The 19,949-nt window shown below is 44.6% G+C and overlaps 1 protein-coding gene across 3 annotated transcripts in view; it reads left to right on the forward strand.

Moving 5' to 3' along the window:
• LOC127574641 (feline leukemia virus subgroup C receptor-related protein 2-like) overlaps positions 1 to 19,949 on the forward strand; it is a 171,502-nt gene that overhangs the window by 41,675 nt on the left and 109,878 nt on the right. The window contains exon 6 of one of the 3 annotated variants that reach the window (XM_052023861.1): positions 17,867 to 17,953. The exons of the other annotated variants lie outside the window; for them this stretch is intronic. Within the exon in view, the coding sequence (XP_051879821.1) occupies positions 17,867 to 17,953 (87 nt within the window). The remainder of the gene's footprint in view (positions 1 to 17,866; positions 17,954 to 19,949) is intronic. 3 annotated transcript variants of the gene reach the window in all.

Below are 19,949 nucleotides of genomic sequence, written 5' to 3' on the forward strand. Positions count from 1 at the left end.
GAAATGTTCCCCGTGCCACTGGCTGCAACACAAGCCCAAAGCATGATCGATCCACCCCGTGCTTAACAGTTGGAGAGGTGTTCATTTCATGAAATTCTGCACCCTTTTTTCTCCAAACTTTCCTGTGACCTCACCACAAAATTCAGCGTTAGAAGTTTGCAAAGGAACATCTAAACAAGCCTGATTTATTTTGGAAACATGTCCTGTGGGCTGATGAAGTTAAAATAGAACTTTTTGGCTGCAATGAGTAGGGTATGTTTGGAGAAAAAAGGGTGCAGAATTTCATGAAAAGAACACCTCTCCAACTGTTAAGCACGGGTGGATCAATCATGCTTTGGGCTTGTGTTGCAGCCAGTGGCACGGGGAACATTTCACTGGTAGAAGGAAGAATGAATTCAATTAAATACCAGCAAATTCTGGAAGTAAACATCACACCGTCTGTTTTAAAAAAAAAAGCTGAAGATGAAAAGAGGATGGCTTCTACAACAGGATAATAATCCTAAGCACACCTCAAAATCCACAATGGACTACCTCAAGAGGCACAAGCTGGCCCTTTTTCCATGGCCTCACAGTCCCCTGACCTAAAACATCAAAAATCTGTGGATAGACCTCAAAAGAGCAGTGCATGCAAGACGGCCCAAGAATCTCACAGAACTAGAAGCCTTTTGCAAGGAACAATGGGTGAAAATCCCTCAAACAAGAATTGAAAGACTCTTAGCTGGCTACAGAAAGCATTTACAAGCTGTGATACTTGCCAAAGGGGGTGTTACTAAGTACTGACCATGCAGGGTGCCCAAACTTTTGCTTTGGGCCCTTTTCCTTTTTATTATTTTGAAACTGTAAAAGATGGAAATAATAAAAAGTAATCTTGCTTAAAATATTAAAGAAATGTCATCTTTAACATTATGCCTTTTGGAAATCAGGTCATTTACTCTCTTAGCTATTCACAGTAACAGAAATTTTGACCAGGGGTCCCCAGACTTTTGCATGCCACTGTATGTCTGAAACATCTTGAGCTGCCAGTCCTACCCTCCTCTCAACCAAGTCTCTAATGGCTACAACATTGTAGTTCCATGTGCTTCTAATCCAGGCACTTAACTTCATCTGCCTTACCCGTAATACTTCTTGCATTGAAATAAATACATTTTGGCCTATCAGCCCTACTGTGCTCATTAACTTGGCCCTGTCTGTCCAGATGCCTCTAAATGTTGTTACTGTTCCTTCATCACCTTCTCCAGAAACTCATTCCAGATACAAACTGCTCTTTGTGTGGAAAAATTTACCCCTCCAATCCCCTACACTTAAAGTATTTCATTGACTGTCAAGTCCTTTGGGGCGTTCTAAAATTGATATGAAAGGTGCTATTTTTCAACTTTCAATTTGTTATTTTAAAAAATAAAACCATTCCACCATTTTACTAGTCCTGGAGGCCTAATTCACTTTCACCATTGAATTGGCACAACACATTGCCATTCGGCCCATCATGTTCACACTGGCCCCCTCGCATGGTAATTTATTCTGTTATATCCCCAAGCTCTGCTATGGCTCTAAATTATTTTCCCTTTAGTGCCTATTGCAATTCAACTATCAGTCAGTCTTCCTGCAGACTTGCTGCTTGAGTAGGAAAATGTGCTTTCCAATTCTTTCCTGAAGACACTAACTCTTTCCACCACTGCTATGAGCAGTGAATCTTTGACCAAAGGAAAATTGTCTCCTCCCCTCATATCCTCGTAACACCTAGGCAAAGTATTAAATTGATACCCCTGGTTCTTCAATTACCTCTATTGGAACAGCTTCCCTCTATTTGTGTAACACAGTTGTAACTGGTCTCCTCAACCCCATTTGCTGAAAGGTGGACAGTCCCAGCTTCCCCAGTCTATTCTTTTATTGCTGACCCCGTTCTAATTGAGCTCTGCCAGTTTGTTTTCCTTTCTGTTCTAATCCAATTAACTGTACTTGTATTTTCTTCTCTCATCTGATTTTAAACATTTTCATGTCACTGCTCCCAAGATATTTGCTTGCATGTTGCTTCTCCATCTGGTCTATTACATTGCAAACAGGTATAGCAACACCACCTCTGCCCCCCCCCTCCCCCCACCAGGTCCTCAAAAGGGTGAAGGGCTGTAATTCCAAATCTGCTTTAATTAGCAAGCTAATCTTTCAATCTTTATTCCTGTTTACTTCATTCATCTAACTCCCAGATATTGAAGCTTCCTGACAACAGATTGAGAATGTTTGATAGGGAAACGTCGGTCCCATTCTTTGTAGCAGAGCTGTTGATGTTCCTGGGTGTGCAGCCAGTATACAGGAAGGCTGATTGACTTGGGATTTATGGAACTTGCATCATTCTTTAGCGCATCGGTGTGAAAAGCTGTGAATTGGCATCCAGCTTCAATGCCAGTGTTGAAGACATCAGAGGTACCCTCGACAGCCGAGGGGAAAGAATAGAATGGAATGGTGAGGGGGACAGGTGTTGCAAGGAGCCATTCATTAATATAAATGGTGTATTGAGAGTAAAGAATGCCGCTCTTGTTGCCTGTGTATGCTTTTCTGTACTCTGGTCTGTGAGGAGAGGTCTGTTACATGCTTGGTGTGAAATGGCAGCTGGTTTTATGGAAGAGGTATTTAGTGGGCTGGAAAGTGCCTATCACAGAGCATGTGAGACCCTGCCCTGGGGATTGAGCACTTTGTAGTTGTGTATGTTGGACTGGGTGCCTGGCTCCACAAAAGCCACTTTCACAGTGCCTAGTGTCTCCCTGTACTGACAATGTTTGGTGAAAGGGGCACAGGGATGTTTGGGGCAAAAAGGAAGCAATTTTCCTATAAGTGGAAAGATAAGTGATGTAGACTGGACTTAATCCAGTTCAAGATAGAGAAGATTTGTTGACTTTTCTCCCAGGCTGCTGGCAAGCAATGGTTGGGAGATCAAGCTACAATTCTGGGAATCTCATTCTAGCTGGGAGGGTTGGCAACCCTAAGTGGTGTGTCAGATGGGCTGCCCTTTTAGATTTCTTTACTGTGTTCTATTTGAAGGCTTAGGCTGTTTGTATATAATTCTATTACTGTGCATTTTCAACAAGCATGAAGAATATAATGGCAGTGACATTACTGGGCTAGGAAGCAGAGGGCTGGACCATTGATCCAAAAATAGAAGTTCAAATCCCACAATATGGCAGATGGAGAATCTAACTTTGTTATTGAATATGTAGGTGTCAACCATTTCTTCCTCAATGGTGGTCATGAACACACCAGGCCATTGTTTAAAAAAAATCTAAGCACTAGTTGTCCTTACCCAGTCTGGCCTGTATGTGACCCCTGACCCACAGAAATGCCCTGTGAAATGGCCCAGCAAGTCACTTCATTCAGAGGGCAATTAGGGATATGCAGTAAATTCTGTTATTATCATTCCACACACAGATATAAAAGTTCATTTAATTCTTGTATGTTTTGTTGCACATAGTATTACTCTCACCAAACTCCTGTTTTTGCATTACTGCGTTGCCAGCACACTTCACCGTGCTCTTCCAAATATCTCCCTATAAATACCTTTCTGACACAAACCAGTTTAAACTGGTCAGGCAGCCTGGTCTCTGGTATCAAATTAACACCTGGCCAGTGATCTACTTACAGCTGACTGATCGATATAGCCAACTGACTGCAAGGCCTTCCCATGTAAGCACGTTATTTAATACCATTCAGCACAAAGTGGTTTTGCTATTACTATCTCATGTACCTTCTGCATTGAAATAACATCCTCACCAAACTAGTGTTCCCAATGTTCTTCTTCCTACCTTCTGTTTTCTAATCAGCTCTTGGACATATGCCCTGTATATCAATTGGTCAGTCACTTCATCTACTCCACAATACTCGTGTTACTTCACTAACCAGATCACAAACAAGTTGCTAATCTTGCCTATTATAAATAGAGATCATTGCAACCACGCAGTTGCTAGAGGTTTTCAGAAGTTAATGCAACTAAATAAATTTTGTCTGCACTACTCTTCTGATTCTTCACAATAATCAAATGAAGAAGCTTGGGGGAGGCTATTTGGCCCTTCATTGCTCTGCCAGCTAGAGTTCTGAATTTTTTTTTCCCTAGAGTTCCCTGAAGTTGATTATTTTCCCCTTTTTTTAAATGTTAATATTCTGTTGCTCCACTTCCCTTCAGCAAATTTTAGGCAAGTTACTACCACTGTCACTGTGTCCAGAGGCATGAGTTCAAATTGCACAAAGATAGCCGGCGAATTTAAATTCAAGTAAAATAAAGAAGCTTAAATACAAATCTGACCATAAGCTATCAGACTGCTGTAAACAACTGCCATTCATGGAAGGAAATCTACTGTTCTGGCAAGCCTAGGCCTGTGACTGGTCTGGCTTGTATACAACTCGGTCTGTGGCTGTCTTCTGCCATAGTCTGGCAAGCAACTCTGTTCATTGGCCAATGCTGCCCTTTGAGTCATAGAATCATACAGCATGGAAACAAGCCCTTTGGCCCAACTGGTCCATGCCTACCAAGGTTCCCATCTAAGCTGGTCCCATTTGCCTGTGTTTGGCTCATATCCCACTAAACCTTTCCTATCCACATACCTGTCCAAGTGCCTTTTAAATGTTGTTAATGTACCTGCCTTAACCACTTCCTCTGGCACCTTGTTCCATATACGGACCACCCTCTGGGTGAAAAGGTTGCCCCTTATGTTCCTATTAAATCTCTCCCTTCTCACCCTAAACCTATGCCCTCTAGTTCTTGATTCCCCTAGCCTGGGGGAAAAAGACTGAGTGCATTCACCCTATCTGTGCCCCTCATAGTATTTATACACCTCCTGTAATATCACCTCTCAGTCTCTTACACTCCAATCAATAAAGTCCCACCCTGCTCAACTCCTTCATTTACTCAGTCCCTTGAGTCCTGGCAACATCCTCATAAATCTGAGGATTTCCAGTTTAATGGCATCTTCCCTTTAACAGGGTGACCAAAACTGAACACTATTCCAAATGCGGCCTCACCAACTTCTTGTACAACTGCAACGTAACTTCCCAACTTCTATACTTGATGCCCTGACTGATGAAGGCCAGTGTGCTAAAAGCCTCCTTCACCGCCCTGTCTACCTGTGACCTCAACCCACTTACCCAGCTGATCAAGATCCTGTTGTAGTTCCTGATAACCATTTTCACTGTCTATGACACCACCTATTTTAGTGTTATTTGCACTTGTTGCTGACATCTACATCTGTGAACAAGCATAACATTCCAGATAATGTGAGCTTCTTGTTCCAGTCCTGAACAGTCAACTTTGTTAGTCTGAAACTGTGTTGCTGTTCCTAAACTCCTCCGCCAGGGGAAATGTCCACCCTGCTTCCAGCTTGTCAAGCCCTGTAAGAAATTTGAGAGCGAAAGCTTGAGAGCACATAGGCATAGTTTAATCAATCTCTCCTTGTGTGGCGTACCCACTGCATAGTCTGCCAACCTGAGGATGATCTCTTTATTCCCATTCCATGCTTTCAGTTTTCATGTTTTCATATTGCCTTACAGCATTGACCATTTGGCTTCTTGAGCCCAGCCACCATTCTGGATATAGGAAGGGTAGGGAAACACTGCAGAGGGTTGAGGGATTTATGAAAATGATTCCTGGAGTGAGGAACTACAGTTAAAAAGATAGATTGGAAAGGCTGGGAGAAAGAAGGTGAGGAGTCTGGACTGAGTGGATTGTGGCAGGCTGTTCCCATTGATCAGTGGGGTTGAGGACTGGAGACTGCAGATATAAAGTAAGGGGTAAAGAGTTTGGGAGTGATTTAGAACATAGAACAGTTCAGCACAGGAACAGGCCCTTTGGCCCACAGTGTTGTGCCGTATTAATGATGCCTAATCCCTTCTACCTACGTGTGGTCCATATCCCTCCATTCTCTCTATAATTTTATAAACATCTTTCAGGTCTCCCCTCAGCCTTTGCTGCTCCAGAGAAAACAACCCTAGTTTGTCCAACCTCTCATAACACACATCCTCTAATCCAGGCAGCATCCTGCTAAACCTCTTCTGTACCTTCTCCAAAGCCTCCATGTCCTTCCTATAATGAGGTGACCAAAACTGAATGCATTATTCCAGATGTGGCCTAACCAGAGTTTTATGAAGCTGCAACATAACTTCCTGACTCTTGAATTCAGTGTCTCAACTAATAAAGGCAAGCATGCCATATGCTGCCTTTACCACTGAATCGACTTGTGTAGCTATGGCCTTGAACCGCAAGATCCCTCTGTACATCAGTGCTGTTAATGGCAGAGCCCTTAACAATGTACTGTCCCTTTTGTATTTGATCTCTCAAAGTCCAACACCTCACACTTGGCTGGATTAAACTCCATCTGCCATTTCTTTGCCCAATCTGCAACTGATCTATATCACAAACAGCAGAGGTCCTAGTACAGATCCCTTCAGAACACCACAAGCCAGCCAGATCTCCAGCCAGAATAAGACCTATCAACTGCTACACTCTTGTCTTCTATAGACAAGCCAATTCTGAACCCAAATGGCCAATTCACAGTGGGTCCCATGCATTTCAATCTTCTGAGTCTACCATGATTGACCTGGTCAAATGCCTTACTAAAATCCATGTAGGCAACATCTGCAGCTCCATCTTTATTGACCACCTTCATCACCACCTCAAAAAAAAACTCAGTCAAGTTAGTAAGACATGATCTGCATTGAACAAAGCCATGCTGACTGTCCCTAATTCTCACCAGTGCCTCTGCTTCCTCAGGAGGTTAAAGAAATTTGCCATGTCCCCTTTGACACTCACCAATTTTTATTGATGCACCATAGAAAGCCTCATGGCTTGGTATGGCAACTGCTCTGCTCGTGACTACAAGAAACTGCAGAGCGTTGTGGACATAGCTCAGCACATCATGGAAACCAGCCTTCCCTCCATGGATTCTATCCATATTTCTCGCTGCCTTGGTAAAGCAGCCAGCATAATCAAATACCCTATGCACCCTGGATGTTCTCTCTTCTCCCCTCTCCCATTGGGCAGAAGATACAAAAGCCTGAAAGCAAGTACCACCAGGCTCAAGGACAGCTTCTACCCCACTATTAGGACTATTGACAGGTTCCTTTGTATGATAAGATGGACTCTTGACCTCACAATCTACCTCGTTATGACCTTGCACCTTATTGTCTGCCTGCACTTTCTCTATAATTATTACACTTTATTCTGCATTCTGTAGTTTTACTTCGTACTACCTCAAAGTATTGTGTAATGAATTAATCTGTATGAACAGTATGCAAGACAAGTTTGTCACTGTACCAATTCCAATTCCAAAATTAGGCCATGGTTTTCCAAATCGTCTCCAATATCTTCCCTACCAATGATGTAAGACTCACTAGTCTATAATTTCCTGGATTACCCCTATTTCCCTTCTTGAACAAAGGAACAACATTACCTACTTGCCAGTCCTACAGGACCTCCTTGACTGTGGTGTTTGAGGAAAAACTTTTTTTTGTGCAGAGTGTGGTTGGAATCTGGAAAGCACTGCCTGCAGATATGGAGGAGGCAGGTTCTGTTGTGGCTTCAGGAGGGAATTTGATAGTGAGACAAAGTTTTCACAGTTACAGAGAAGGGGCATGGAGATGGAACTAATGAGTTGATCTGGTAGAGAATGAGCATGGACACAATAGGCTGAATGTCTTCTGTGCTGTAACCATAGAAACAGAAAAACTACAGCACAATTCAGGCCCTTCAGCCCACAAAGTTGTGCCGAACATGTCCCTACCCATTTCTACGATTGTGTGATAATGTATGATAAATCTTAAAAAAGATGATAAACTGTTCACTATTCTAGTCGACTCGCTGGTGCTTTGTACAGCTGCTATAAGATTTCCTTGCTCTTATACTCCTGTCCCCTTGAACAAAAGGTAGCTTTCATTTGCCTTCCTGATTACTCACCTCGAATACTCCAGTTGCAATACTGAAGAAGCACCAAGCTGTTAGAGAGAGAATGGACGGGGTCCTTTGTCAGAGAGGCCTTGGTAGTCAACCATCAGTCTATGGCAGAGGTAATGAAGTGTCATTGACAGTGCTATCAAGGGCAGTTAACTCACCAATAGGCTGCTCACTTGTGTTTGGTTTGAGTTTTTCTGGGATCACTCTGCTCTAGACCTAGTTCACAGCTGAATTCCAGAGGTGTAAGGTGAGAGTGACTGCCTTTCCTTGGGGCAGTGTCCTGGGCCCAACCATATTCTACTGCTTCATCAATGACCTGCCTTGCACCACAGGTCAGAAATAAAATTTTCACTGAAAATTATATGTTAAATTCCTTTTGCATTTTCTCAGTGAAGCAGCCATGCCCACAAGCAGCAAAACCTTGACAATGTTCAGGCTTGGGCTGGTTATTGGAAAGTTGGAGTGGTCATTTCGACAAATGAGAATCTAATGCCATTCCTTTGATATTCAATGAAACTGCTGTTGCCAGATGAATAGAGTTAGAAACATAGAAAAACTACAGCACAATTCAGGCCCTTCAGCCCACAAAGCTGTGCCGAACATTTCCCTACCCTAGAAATTACTAGGCTTACCCATAGCCCTCTATTTTGCTCAGCTCCATGTACCTATCTAACAGTCTCTTGAAAGACCCTATCGTATCTGCCTCCACCACCGTTTCCGGCAGCCCATTCCACGCACTCACCACTCTGAGTAAAAAAAACTTACCCCCTGACATCTCCTCTATATCTACTCCCCAGCACCTTAAACCTATGTCCTCTTGTGGCCACCAATTCAGCCCTGGGGAAAAGCCTCTGACTATCTACCCTATCAATACCTCTCATCATCTTATATACTTCTATCAGGTCCTCCCTCATCCTCCGTCTCTCCAAGGAGAAAAGGCCAAGTTCCCTCAACCTGCTTTCATAAGGCATGCTCTGCATTCCAGGCAGCATCCTTGTAAATCTCCTCTGCACACTCTCTATGGCTTCCACATCTTTCCTGTAGTGAGGCGACCAGAATTGAGCATAATACTCCAAGTGGGGTCTGACCAGGGACCTATATAGCTGCAACAATACCTCACGGCTCCTAAATTCAATTCCCCGACTGATGAAGGACAATACACCATATGCCTTCTTAACCACAGAGTCAACCTGCGCAGCCACTTTGAGCGTCCTATGGACTTGGACCCTAAGATCCCTCTGATCCTCCACACTGCCAAGAGTCCTAAAATTAAGACTATAATTTCGCCAACATATTTGACCTACCAAAATGAACCACTTCACACTTATCTGGGTTGAACTGCATCTGCCACTTCTCAGCCCAACTCTGCATCCTATCTGTAACCTCTGACAGCCCTCCAAACTAACCACAACACCCCCAACCTTCGTGTCATCCGCAAACTTACTAACCCACCCCTACACTTCCTCATCCAGGTCGTTTATAAAAATCACAAAGAGTAAGGGTCCCAGAACAGATCCCTGAGGTACACCACTGGTCACCGACCTCAGAATACAACCCTTCAACAACCACTCTTTGTCTTCTGTGGGCCAGCCAGTTCTGGATCCACACTGCAATGTCCCCTTGGATCCCATGTCTCCTCACCTTCTCCATAAGACTCGCATGGGGTAACTTATCAAACGCCTTGCTGAAATCCATATACACTACATCTACTGCTCTCCCTTCATTGACGTGCTTAGTCACATCCTCAACAAATTCAGTCAGGCTCGTAAGACAAGACCTGCCCTTGACAAAGCCAAGCTGACTATTCCTAATCATATTATACCTCTCCAAATGTTCATAAATCCTGCCTCTCAGGATCTTCTCCATCAGCTTACCAACCACTGAGGTAAGACACACCGGTCTATAATTCCCTGGGCTATCCCTACTCCCCTTCTTGAATAAGGGAACAACATCCGCAACCCTCCAATCTTCCGGAACCTCTCCCATCTCCATTGACGACGCAAATATCATCGTCAGAGGCTCCGCAATCTCCCTCGCCTCCCACAGCAACCTGGGGTACATCTCATCCGGTCCCGGCGACTTATCTAACTTGATGCTTTCCAAAAGTTTCAGCACCATCTCTTTTCTAATATCTACACACTCAAGCTTTTCAGGCCGCTGCAAGTCCCCACTACAATCCCCCAGATCTTTTATCATGGTGAATACTGACGTAAAGTATTCATTAAGTACCTCCGCTATTTCTTCCGGATCCATACACACTTTCCCACTGCTGCACTTGATAGGCCCTATCCTTTCGCATCTCATCCTCTTACTCTTCACATACTTGTAGAATGCCTTGGGGTTTTCCTTAATCCTGCCCGCCAAGGCCTTCTCATGTCCCCTTCTGGCTCTCCTAATCTCTTTCTTAAGTTCCTTCCTTTTACCCTTGTACTCGTCCAGATCTCTAACATTACCTAGCTCTCTGTACCTTTTGTATGCTTTTCCTTTTGACTAGATTTATTATAGCCTTTGTACACCATGGCTCCTGTATCCTATCATGACTCCCTTGTCTCATTGGAACATGTCTATACAGAGCTCCACACAAATACCCCCTGAATATTTGCCACATACCTTCTGTACTTTTTCCAGAGAACATCTGTTCCCAAGTTAATCTTTCAATTTCCTGCCTGAGAGCCTCATAATTCCCTTTACTCCAAGTAAACACCTTTCTAGCTTGTCTGTTCCTATCCCTCTCCAGTGCTAAGGTAAAGGAGATAGAATTATGATCACTATCACCAAAATGTTCAGCCACTGAGAGATCTGACACCTGACCAGGTTCATTTCCCAATATCAAATCAAGCACAGCCTCTCCTCTTGTAGGTCTATCTACATACTGTGTCAAGAACCCTTCCTGAACACACTAACAAACTCCACCCCATCTAAACCCGTCACTGTCTAGAGATGCCAATCGATGTTTGGGAAATTAAAATCCCCCATCACAACAACTCTGTTATTCTCATACCTTTCTCGGATCTGCTACCCTATCTGCTCCTCAATAACCCTGTCACTATTGGGTGGCCTATAAAAAAACACCCAGCACTGTTATTGACCCCTTCCTGTTCCTAACCTCCACCCACAGAGACTCCGTAGACAATCCCTCCACAACGTCCACCTTTTCTGCAGCCATGACACTATTTCTGATCAACAGTGCCACACCCCCACCTCTCTTGCCTCCCTCCCTGTCCTTCCTGAAATATCTAAAACCTGGCACTTGAATCAACCATTCCAGCCCCGGAGCCATCCAAGTCTCCGTAATGGCCACCACATCATAGCTCCAAGTATCGATCCAAGCTCTAAGCTCATCCACCTTGTTCACAACACTCCTTGCGTTAAAATAGACACATCTCAAGCCTGTCTGAACAGGTCCCTTCTCTATCACCTACCTATTGGTACTTACTCCTAGCCTCCTCTATTTGAGACCCAAACACCTCTTCCCCATTCTCTCCAGTACGGATCCCACCCCCCAACAATTCTAGTTTAAACTTTCCCCAGTAGCCTTAGCAAACCTCCCCGCCAGTATGTTGGTCCCCCTGGGATTCAAGTACAAGTTATACAGGGTTTGGGAGATACCTCACCAAGACCAGTGTGTGGTGTTTTGATCTCATACCCAAGGAAGGATACATTGGCCTTTAAGGAGGTGCAGTGTAGATTCACAGGATTGACTCTCAGGATGCGTGTAGATGTGGAAAGGTTAATTGAGATTGGCCCATTTTCACTGGAGTTTGGAAGAATGAAAGTGATCTTCTGAAAAGGATTGCTGGTGGATGATGACGGACTGCTTCCTCAGAGTGGAGACCTGCAGGTTGCACGCTAACCTGAATTGGAAATATCACCCTTCCTTCACTGTCACTAGGTCTAAAATCCAGGAACTCCCTTTTACATAAGAACACAAGAAAATAAGAACAGGAGTAGGCTATGCCCCCTCAAGCCTGCCCTGCCATTCAATATGATCTGCACCAGGCCTTATCTCCTCTTACATAGAACATAGAACAGTACAGCATGGAACAGGCCTTTTGGCCCATGATGTGGCAACCAATATAAACCTACTCCATGATCAATCTAACCCTTCCCTCCTATGCAGCCCATAACCTTCCATTTTTCTTGCATCCATGTTCCTATCTGAGAGTCTTTTAAACGTTCCTGTTTTATCAGCCTCTACCTGTACCAGCACCACCCCTGGCAGTGTGTTCCAGGCACCCACCACTCTCTGTGTATTTTAAGGAAAACTACCTCTGACATCTCCCCTAATCTTTCCTCTACTCAACTTAAACAGATGTCCTCTGGTATTTGCCATTACTTCCCTGGGAAAAAGGTGTTGGCTGTCCACTTTGTCTATGCCTCTCATAGTCTTATACATCAAGTCGCCTCTCATCCTCTGTGCTCCAAAGAGAAAAGCCCTAGCTCCCTCAGCCTTTCCTCATAAGACATGCTCTCCAATCCAGCCAGCATCCTGGTAAATCTCTCCTCCACCCTCTCTAAAGCTTCCACATTCTTCCTGTAATGAGGCGACCAGAAATGAACAGAATACTCTAAGTGTGGCCTAACCAGAATTTGATAGAGCTGCAACATTACCTCGGGGCCCTGGAACTCAGTCCCCTGACTAATGAAGGCCAACACAGCATACGCCACCTTAACCACCCTATTAACTTGCTCGGCAACTTTGACGCATCTATAGACTTGGACCCCAAGATCCCTCTGTTCCCCTACACTGTGAAGAATCCTGCCATTAACCTTGTACTCTGCCTTCATGTTCGTTCTTCCAAAGTATATCACTTCGCATTTCTCCGGATTGAACTCCATCTGCCACTTCTCTGCCCAACTCCGCATCCTGTCTCTATCACATCGTAGGCTATGACAACCTTATACACCATCCACAACACCTCCAACCTTACTAACCCACCCCTCCACTTCCTCATCCAATCATATATAAAGATCACAGAGTAGTGGGTCCCAGAACAGATCCCTGTGGCACACCACTAGTCACCGTCCTCCAGGCAGAATACGCTCCATCTACTACCACCTTCTGCCTTCTGTGGGCAAGCCAATTCCGAATCCATGCATCTAAGTTTCCATGGATTCCATGCCTCATGACTTTCTGGATGAGCCTACCGTGGGGAACCTTTCAAACACCTTACTAAAATCCATATACACCACATCCATCACTCTACCTTCATCAATTTATTTTGTTACCTCCTGAAAAAAACAATTTAGGCTCATGAGGCATGACCTGCCCCTCGCAAAGCCATGCTGACTATCCCTAATAAGACTATGCTTCTCTAAATGCTCATAAATCCTGTCCCTAAAGAATCCCCTCCAATAGTTTTTCCACCACTCACATAAGGCTCGCTGGTCTATAATTCCCAGGATTATCCCTATTACCTTTCTTGAACAATGGAACAACATTTGCCATCCTTCAATCCTCTGGTACCACTCCTGTGGCCAGGGAGGACTCAAAGATCATCTTTAATGCCCCAGCAATCTCTTCCCTCACTTCCTGTGGTAACCTGGGGTATATCCTGTCTGGCCTTGGGAACTTGTCTATCCTGATGTTTTTCAGAAGCTCCAACATTAGCTCTTTCTTAACCAGCACATTAGTCTATTCTATGCTGACCTCAAAGTCTGTTTCTCTGGGGAACACTGAAGCAAAGTATTCATTAAGGACCTCCCCTACCACCTCCACCTCCAGGCACATATTTCCCCCTTTATCCCTGAGCAGTCCTACCCTCACCCTAGTCATCCTCCTGTACTTCACATATGTGTAGAACACCTTGGGGTTTTCCTCAATCCTACTTCCCAAGGCCTTCTCATGTCCCCTTCTAGCTCTAATTCCCTTCTTAAGCTCCTTCCTGGCTACCTTACAACTCTCAAGAGCCCTGTCTGATTTTTGCTTCCTAAACCTTAAGTTTGCTTCCTCCTTCCTCTTGACTAAATGTTCCACCTCTCTTGTCAACCTTAGAGAGCCTACCGTCCTTTCCCTGTGTCAGTGGGACAAACCTATCCAGAATCCCATGCAAGTGGTCCCTAAACAGTCTCCACGTTTCTGCTGTGCATTTCCCTGAGAAAATCTGTTCTCAATTTATGCTCTCATGTTTCTGCCTAATACCATCGTAATTAGCCCTTCCCCAATTAAATACTTTCCCATATCATCTGCTCGTATCCTTGTCTGCGGCTATGCTAAAGGTCACTATCTAAGGAGTTGTGGTCACTATCTCCAAGATGCTCGCCCACAGAGGTCTGTTACCTGATCAGGGTTCATTGCCTAGTACTAGATCCAGTATGGCCCCTCCTCTAGTCAGCCTGTCCACATACTGTGTCAGGAATCCTTCCTAGACACACCTAACAAATTCTTCCCCATTGAAACCTTTTTCACCAAGGAGGTGCCAATCAATATTAGGGAAGTTGAAGTCACCCATGACCACAACCCTGTTATTTTTGCACATTTCCAAAATCTGTCTACTTATCTGTTCCTCAGTGTCCCAATGGCTATTGGGGGGCCTATTAAATACTCCCAATAGAGTGATTGCTCCCTTACTGTTTCTGACTTTCACCCACACACTGACTCAGTAGACGATCCCTCCGTGAAGTCCTCCCTTTCGGCAGCTGTGATAATATCCCTGATTAGTAATGCCACTTCCTCCACCCACCCCCCCCCCCCCCACCCCTTTTACCTCCCTCCTTATCCCTTTTGAAACATCTAAACCCCAGAATATCAAACAGCCAATCCTGCCCTTGCAACAGCCACAACATAGTAATTCCACGTGCTGATCCATGCTCTAAGTTCATCAACCTGCTTCTTAAAACTTCTCCCATTTAAAGTAAACACATTTCACCCCATCCATCCTTCCTCACATTCTCTCTGCACATTGCATCTACCTTTCCACCAACTGCTCCATCATCTGACCTAACACTCTGGTTCCTATCCCCCACCAACCTTGGTCCCTCTCGAGTTCAGGTGCAACCTGTCCCTTTGTACAGGTCATACCTTCCCCAGAAGAGATCCCAGTGATCCACTGATTCGACTGCCTTATCTTCACTGGCACGTGGCACAGGCAGCAATCCAGAGATTACCACCCTCGAGGTCCTGCTTTTTAGCTTCCTTCTTAACTCCCTATGTTCCCTGTTCAGGATCTCATCCCTTTTCCTATCTGTGTTGTTGGTACCTATGTGTACCACGACTTCTGGATGCTCACCCTCCCCCTTGTGGATGGTGTGGACTCAATCCGAGACCTCTCTGACCCTGGCACCTGGGAGGCAATATTTCAACTGGGAGTCCTGTTCTCGTCCACAGAGTCCCCTGTCTGTTTCCCTAACTAACGAATCCCCTATCACTGCTGCACTCCTCTTCTCCCCCCTTCTCTTCTGAGCCACAGAGCCAGATTCAGTGCCAGAGACCTGGCTGCTGTGGTTTTCCCCTGGTAGGTTGTCCCCCACCAACAGTATCCAAAGTGATATACTTGTTGACGCTGTAATGGCCACAACATAATTCCATGTGCCAGTTTTCCCAAAGCCTCTGATTTTTCAAATTTATCAGCTTCCTCTAAGTATCCCCAGTGATCTAGCCTCCACAACTGTGGAGTAGAGAATTTTAGAAATTCACCAGCTTCTGTGAGAAGTTCCTTTATGCCTCACTTTTAAATGATCACCCCCTAATCTTACGACTGTGTCCCCTTCTCTGAGAATCTTCTACTGTCATGCCCCCTAAGTATCTTGTATGTTTTAATAAGATCACCCCACATTCTTTTAAACTCCAGTGAATTTAGGTCTAATTACTTTAGTTGCTACTGATAGTTCAATCCTTTTATTTGGCAGAGGTTAGTGGTGGGTGAGTGTTCTTTTGACTGGAAGTCTGTAACAAGTGGTGTACTATAGAGACTGGTGCTGGGACCTTTGTTGTTGTAACATGGGGGTTGCATTCCTTGAAAACAGTCTATAGAGGGTTGAAAGCTTCAAGTTCCTGGGAGTGAACATCACCAACAGCCTGTCCTGATCAAATCACGTAGATGCCACGGCCAAGAAAGCTCACCAGCGCCTCTACTTCCTCAGGAGGCTAAAGAAATTTGGTTTGTCCCCTTTGACTCTCACCAACTTTTACCGATGCACCATAAAAAGCATCCTATCTGGATGTATCACGACTTGGTACGGAAACTGCTCTGCCCAGGACCACAAGAAACTGCAGAGAGCTGTGGACACAACCCAGTGCATCACAGACACCGGCCTCCCCTCCTTGGACTCTGTCTTTACCTCTCCTTGTCTTGGTGAAGCAGCCAGCATAGTCAAAGACCCCACCCACCCGGGACATTCTCTCTTCTCTCCTCTTCCATCGGGTAGAAGATACAAGTGCCTGAGGGCACGTACCACCAGACTTAAGGACAGCTTCTACCCCACCGTGATAAGACTATTGAACGGTTCCTTTATACAATGGGATGGACTATGACCTCACGATCTACCTTGTGACCTTGCACCTTATTGCACTGCACTTTCTCTGTAGCTGTGACACTTTACTCTGTACTGTTACTGTTTTTACCTGTACTACATCAATGCACTCTGTACTAACTCAATGTAACTGCACTGTGTAATGAATTGACCTGAACGATCGGTTTGTAAGACAAGCTTTTCACTGTACCTCGGTACAAGTGACAATAATAAACCAATACCAATATTGCTCTTTTCCATAACACTTGAATGCATCATCTGCACGTGTCAAGAAGTGAGAGATGAAGAAAAAAATTTGGCTTTTATTTACTTTTTTTTCCCCACATAAATTCTGTAAGAGTGAATTTTTATTCTGTATCCCAGACTTTTTTGGTAGTGATTTGTGAATTCCCAAGCTGCTGTAATGCAGGTGTCACCTGTATATATAAATGACTTGGATGAAAATGTAGGGGGTATGATTAGTAAGTTAGCAGACGAAGCAGATATTGGTGGCAAGTAGATAACAAAGAAGGTTGTTTAAAGATATAGTGGGACATAGATCAGCTGGAAAGGTGAGTGGTGCAGTGGCAGATGGAACTTAACCCAGACTTGTGTGAGGTAATGCACTTTGACAGATTAAATTCTGGTAGGACATACAGAATAAATGGCAGAGACCTTAGTGGTGTTGATGTACAGAGACCTTGGCGTGCAAGTCCATAGCTCCTTAAAAGTGGTGACATAGTTGGATAGAGTAGTGAAAAAGATATTTGGAATTAAAAAAAACACATTGCTGGAGGATCTCTGGATCAGGCAGCATTTGTGAAGGGAAATGGGCAGCTGATGTTGAGACCTTTCATCTGGACTGTCCATTTTCCCCCTACAGATAAAGGGTCGCAACCTGAAAAGCTGACTGTCCGTTCCTTCTATGGATGTTGCTTGACCTGCTGAGTTCCTCCAGCAGTTTGTTTTTTCTTTCCTCTCTCTCCAGATTCCAGCATCTATAATCTGTCTCCATGAGCTAGTCCCATTTGGTTGTGTTTAGCCCTTATCCCTTTGAATCATTCATATCCATGAACCTGTCCAAATGATTTTTAAATGTTGTAATTGTACCTGCCTCTACCACTTCATATGGCAGCTTGTTCCATAGACTCACCACCCTCTGTATGGGGGGGAAGCTTGGCTCTTGGGTTCATTTTAAATCTTTCCCCTCTCACCTTGAACCTATGCCCTCTTGTTTTAGACTCCCCTACCCTGGGGAAAAATACTCTATCCATCATATCTGTTAGCCTCATGATTTTATAAACCTCTGTAAGGTCACCCTTAGCTTCCTTCACTCCAGGTCAAAGGTTACAACCCATCCATTCTCTTCTTATAACTCAAGCCCTCCATTCCTGGCATCATCCTTGTGAATTTTTCAGCATTTCTGTTTTTATTACACAAATACACAATTTGTTCAATTAATTAATTAATTGATTTTTTGTTAATTAGTGCTGTGGAACTGGGTGAGGTCCTCAATGAATACTTCTCCAGTATTCACCAAGGAGAGGGTCCTTGATGATGCTGAGGACAGTGTTGGTAAGGGTAATGTTCTAGACCATGTTGATATCAAGAGAGAGGATGTATTAGAACCGTTAGAAAATATTAGGACAGATAAGTTCCCGGGGCCTGACAGAATATTCCCCAGGCTGCTCCATGAGGTGAGGGAGGAGATTGCTGAGCCTTTGGCTAGGATCTTTGAGTCCTCATTGTCCACGGGAATGGTACCGGTGGATTGGAGGGTGGCAAATGTTGTCCCCTTATTCAAAAAAGGTAGTAGGGATAGTCCAGGGAATTATAGACCAGTGAGCCTTACATCTGTGTGGGCGGGCAAGCTGTTGAAAAAGATTCTTAGAGATAGGATCTATGGGCATTTGGAGAATCATAGTCTGATCATGGACAGCCAGCATGGCTTTGTGAAGGGCGGATCATGTCTCACAAGCCTGATAGTGTTCTTTGAAGAGGTGACCAGACAGATTGATGAGGGTAGTGCAGTAGATGTGGTCTACATGGACTTTAGTAAGGCATTTGACAAGGTTTCACATGGTCGGCTTCTTCAAAAGGTTAGAAGCCATGGGATCCAGGGAGGCTTGGCCATGTGGATTCAGAATTGGCTTACCTGTAGAAGGCAGAGGGTTGTGATGGAGGGAGTGGATTCAGATTGGAGGGCTGTGACTAGTGGTGTCCCACAAGAATTGGTTCTGGGACCTCTACTTTTCGTGATATTTATTAATGACTTGGATGAGGGGGTAGAAGGGTGGGTTGTCAAGTTTGCAGACAACACAAATGTTGGTGGCGTTGTGGATAGTGTAGAGGATGGTTGAAGATTGCAGAGGGACATTGATAGGATGCAGAGCTGGGCTGAGAAGTGGCAGATCGAGTTCAATCTGGAGAAGTATGCAGTACACTTTGGAAAGACAAACTCCAAGGCAGAGTACAAAGTTAATGGCAGGATTCTGGGTAGTGTGGAGGAGCAGAGGGATCAAGGGGTCCATATCCACAGATCCCTGAAAGTTGCCTCACAGGTGGATAGGGTAGTTAAGAAAGCTTATGGGATGTTAGCTTCCAAGAGTCGAGGGATCGAGTTTAAGAGCCGCGAGGTAATGATGCAGCTCTATAAAACTCTGGTTAGACCACAGAGTACTGTGTCCAGTTCTGGTTGCCTCATTATAGGAAGGATGTGGAAGCATTGGAAAGGGTGCAGAGGAGATATACCAGGATGCTGCCTGGTTTAGAGAATATGCATTATGAGGAGAGACTAAGGGAGCTATGGCTTTATTCTTTGGAGAGGAGGAGGATGAGGGGAGACATGATAGAGGTGTACAAAATATTGAGAGGAATAGATAGAGTGGACAGCCAGCGCCTCTTTCCCAGGGCACCAATGCTCAATACAAGAGGGCATGGCTTTAAAGTAATGGGTGGGAGGTTCAAGGGAGATATCAGAGGAAGGGTTTACCCAGAGAGTGGTTGGGGCATGGAATGCACTGCCTGGGGTGGTGGTAGACGCAGGTACATTGTTTAAATTCAAGAGATTGCTAGATAAGGCATTTGATAAGGTACCCCATGCGAGGCTTATGGAGAAGGTGAGGAGACATGGGATCCAAGGGGACATTGCAGTGTGGATCTAGAATTGGCTGGCCCACAGAAGGCAAAGATTGTTGTTGAAAGGTCGTATTCTGAGTGGAAGTCGGTGACCAGTGGTGTACCTCAGGGATCCGTACTGGGACCCTTACTATTTATGATTTTTATAAATGACTTGGATGAGGAAGTGGAGGAGTGGGTTAGTAAGTTTGCGGATGACACGAAGGTTGGGGGTGTTGTGGATAGTTTGGAGGGCTGTCAGAGGTTACAGAGGGACATAGATAGGATGCAGAGTTGGGCTGAGAAGTGGCAGTTGCAGTTCAACCCAGATAAGTGTGAAGTGGTTCATTTTGGTAGGTCAAATATGTTGGCGGAATATAGTCTTAATGGTAGGACTCTTGGCAGTGTGGAGGATCAGAGGGATCTTGGGGTCCGAGTCCATAGGACGCTCAAA

Source organism: Pristis pectinata, chromosome 1, assembly GCF_009764475.1.
Source record: "Pristis pectinata isolate sPriPec2 chromosome 1, sPriPec2.1.pri, whole genome shotgun sequence".
NCBI classification, from domain to species: domain Eukaryota; kingdom Metazoa; phylum Chordata; class Chondrichthyes; order Rhinopristiformes; family Pristidae; genus Pristis; species Pristis pectinata.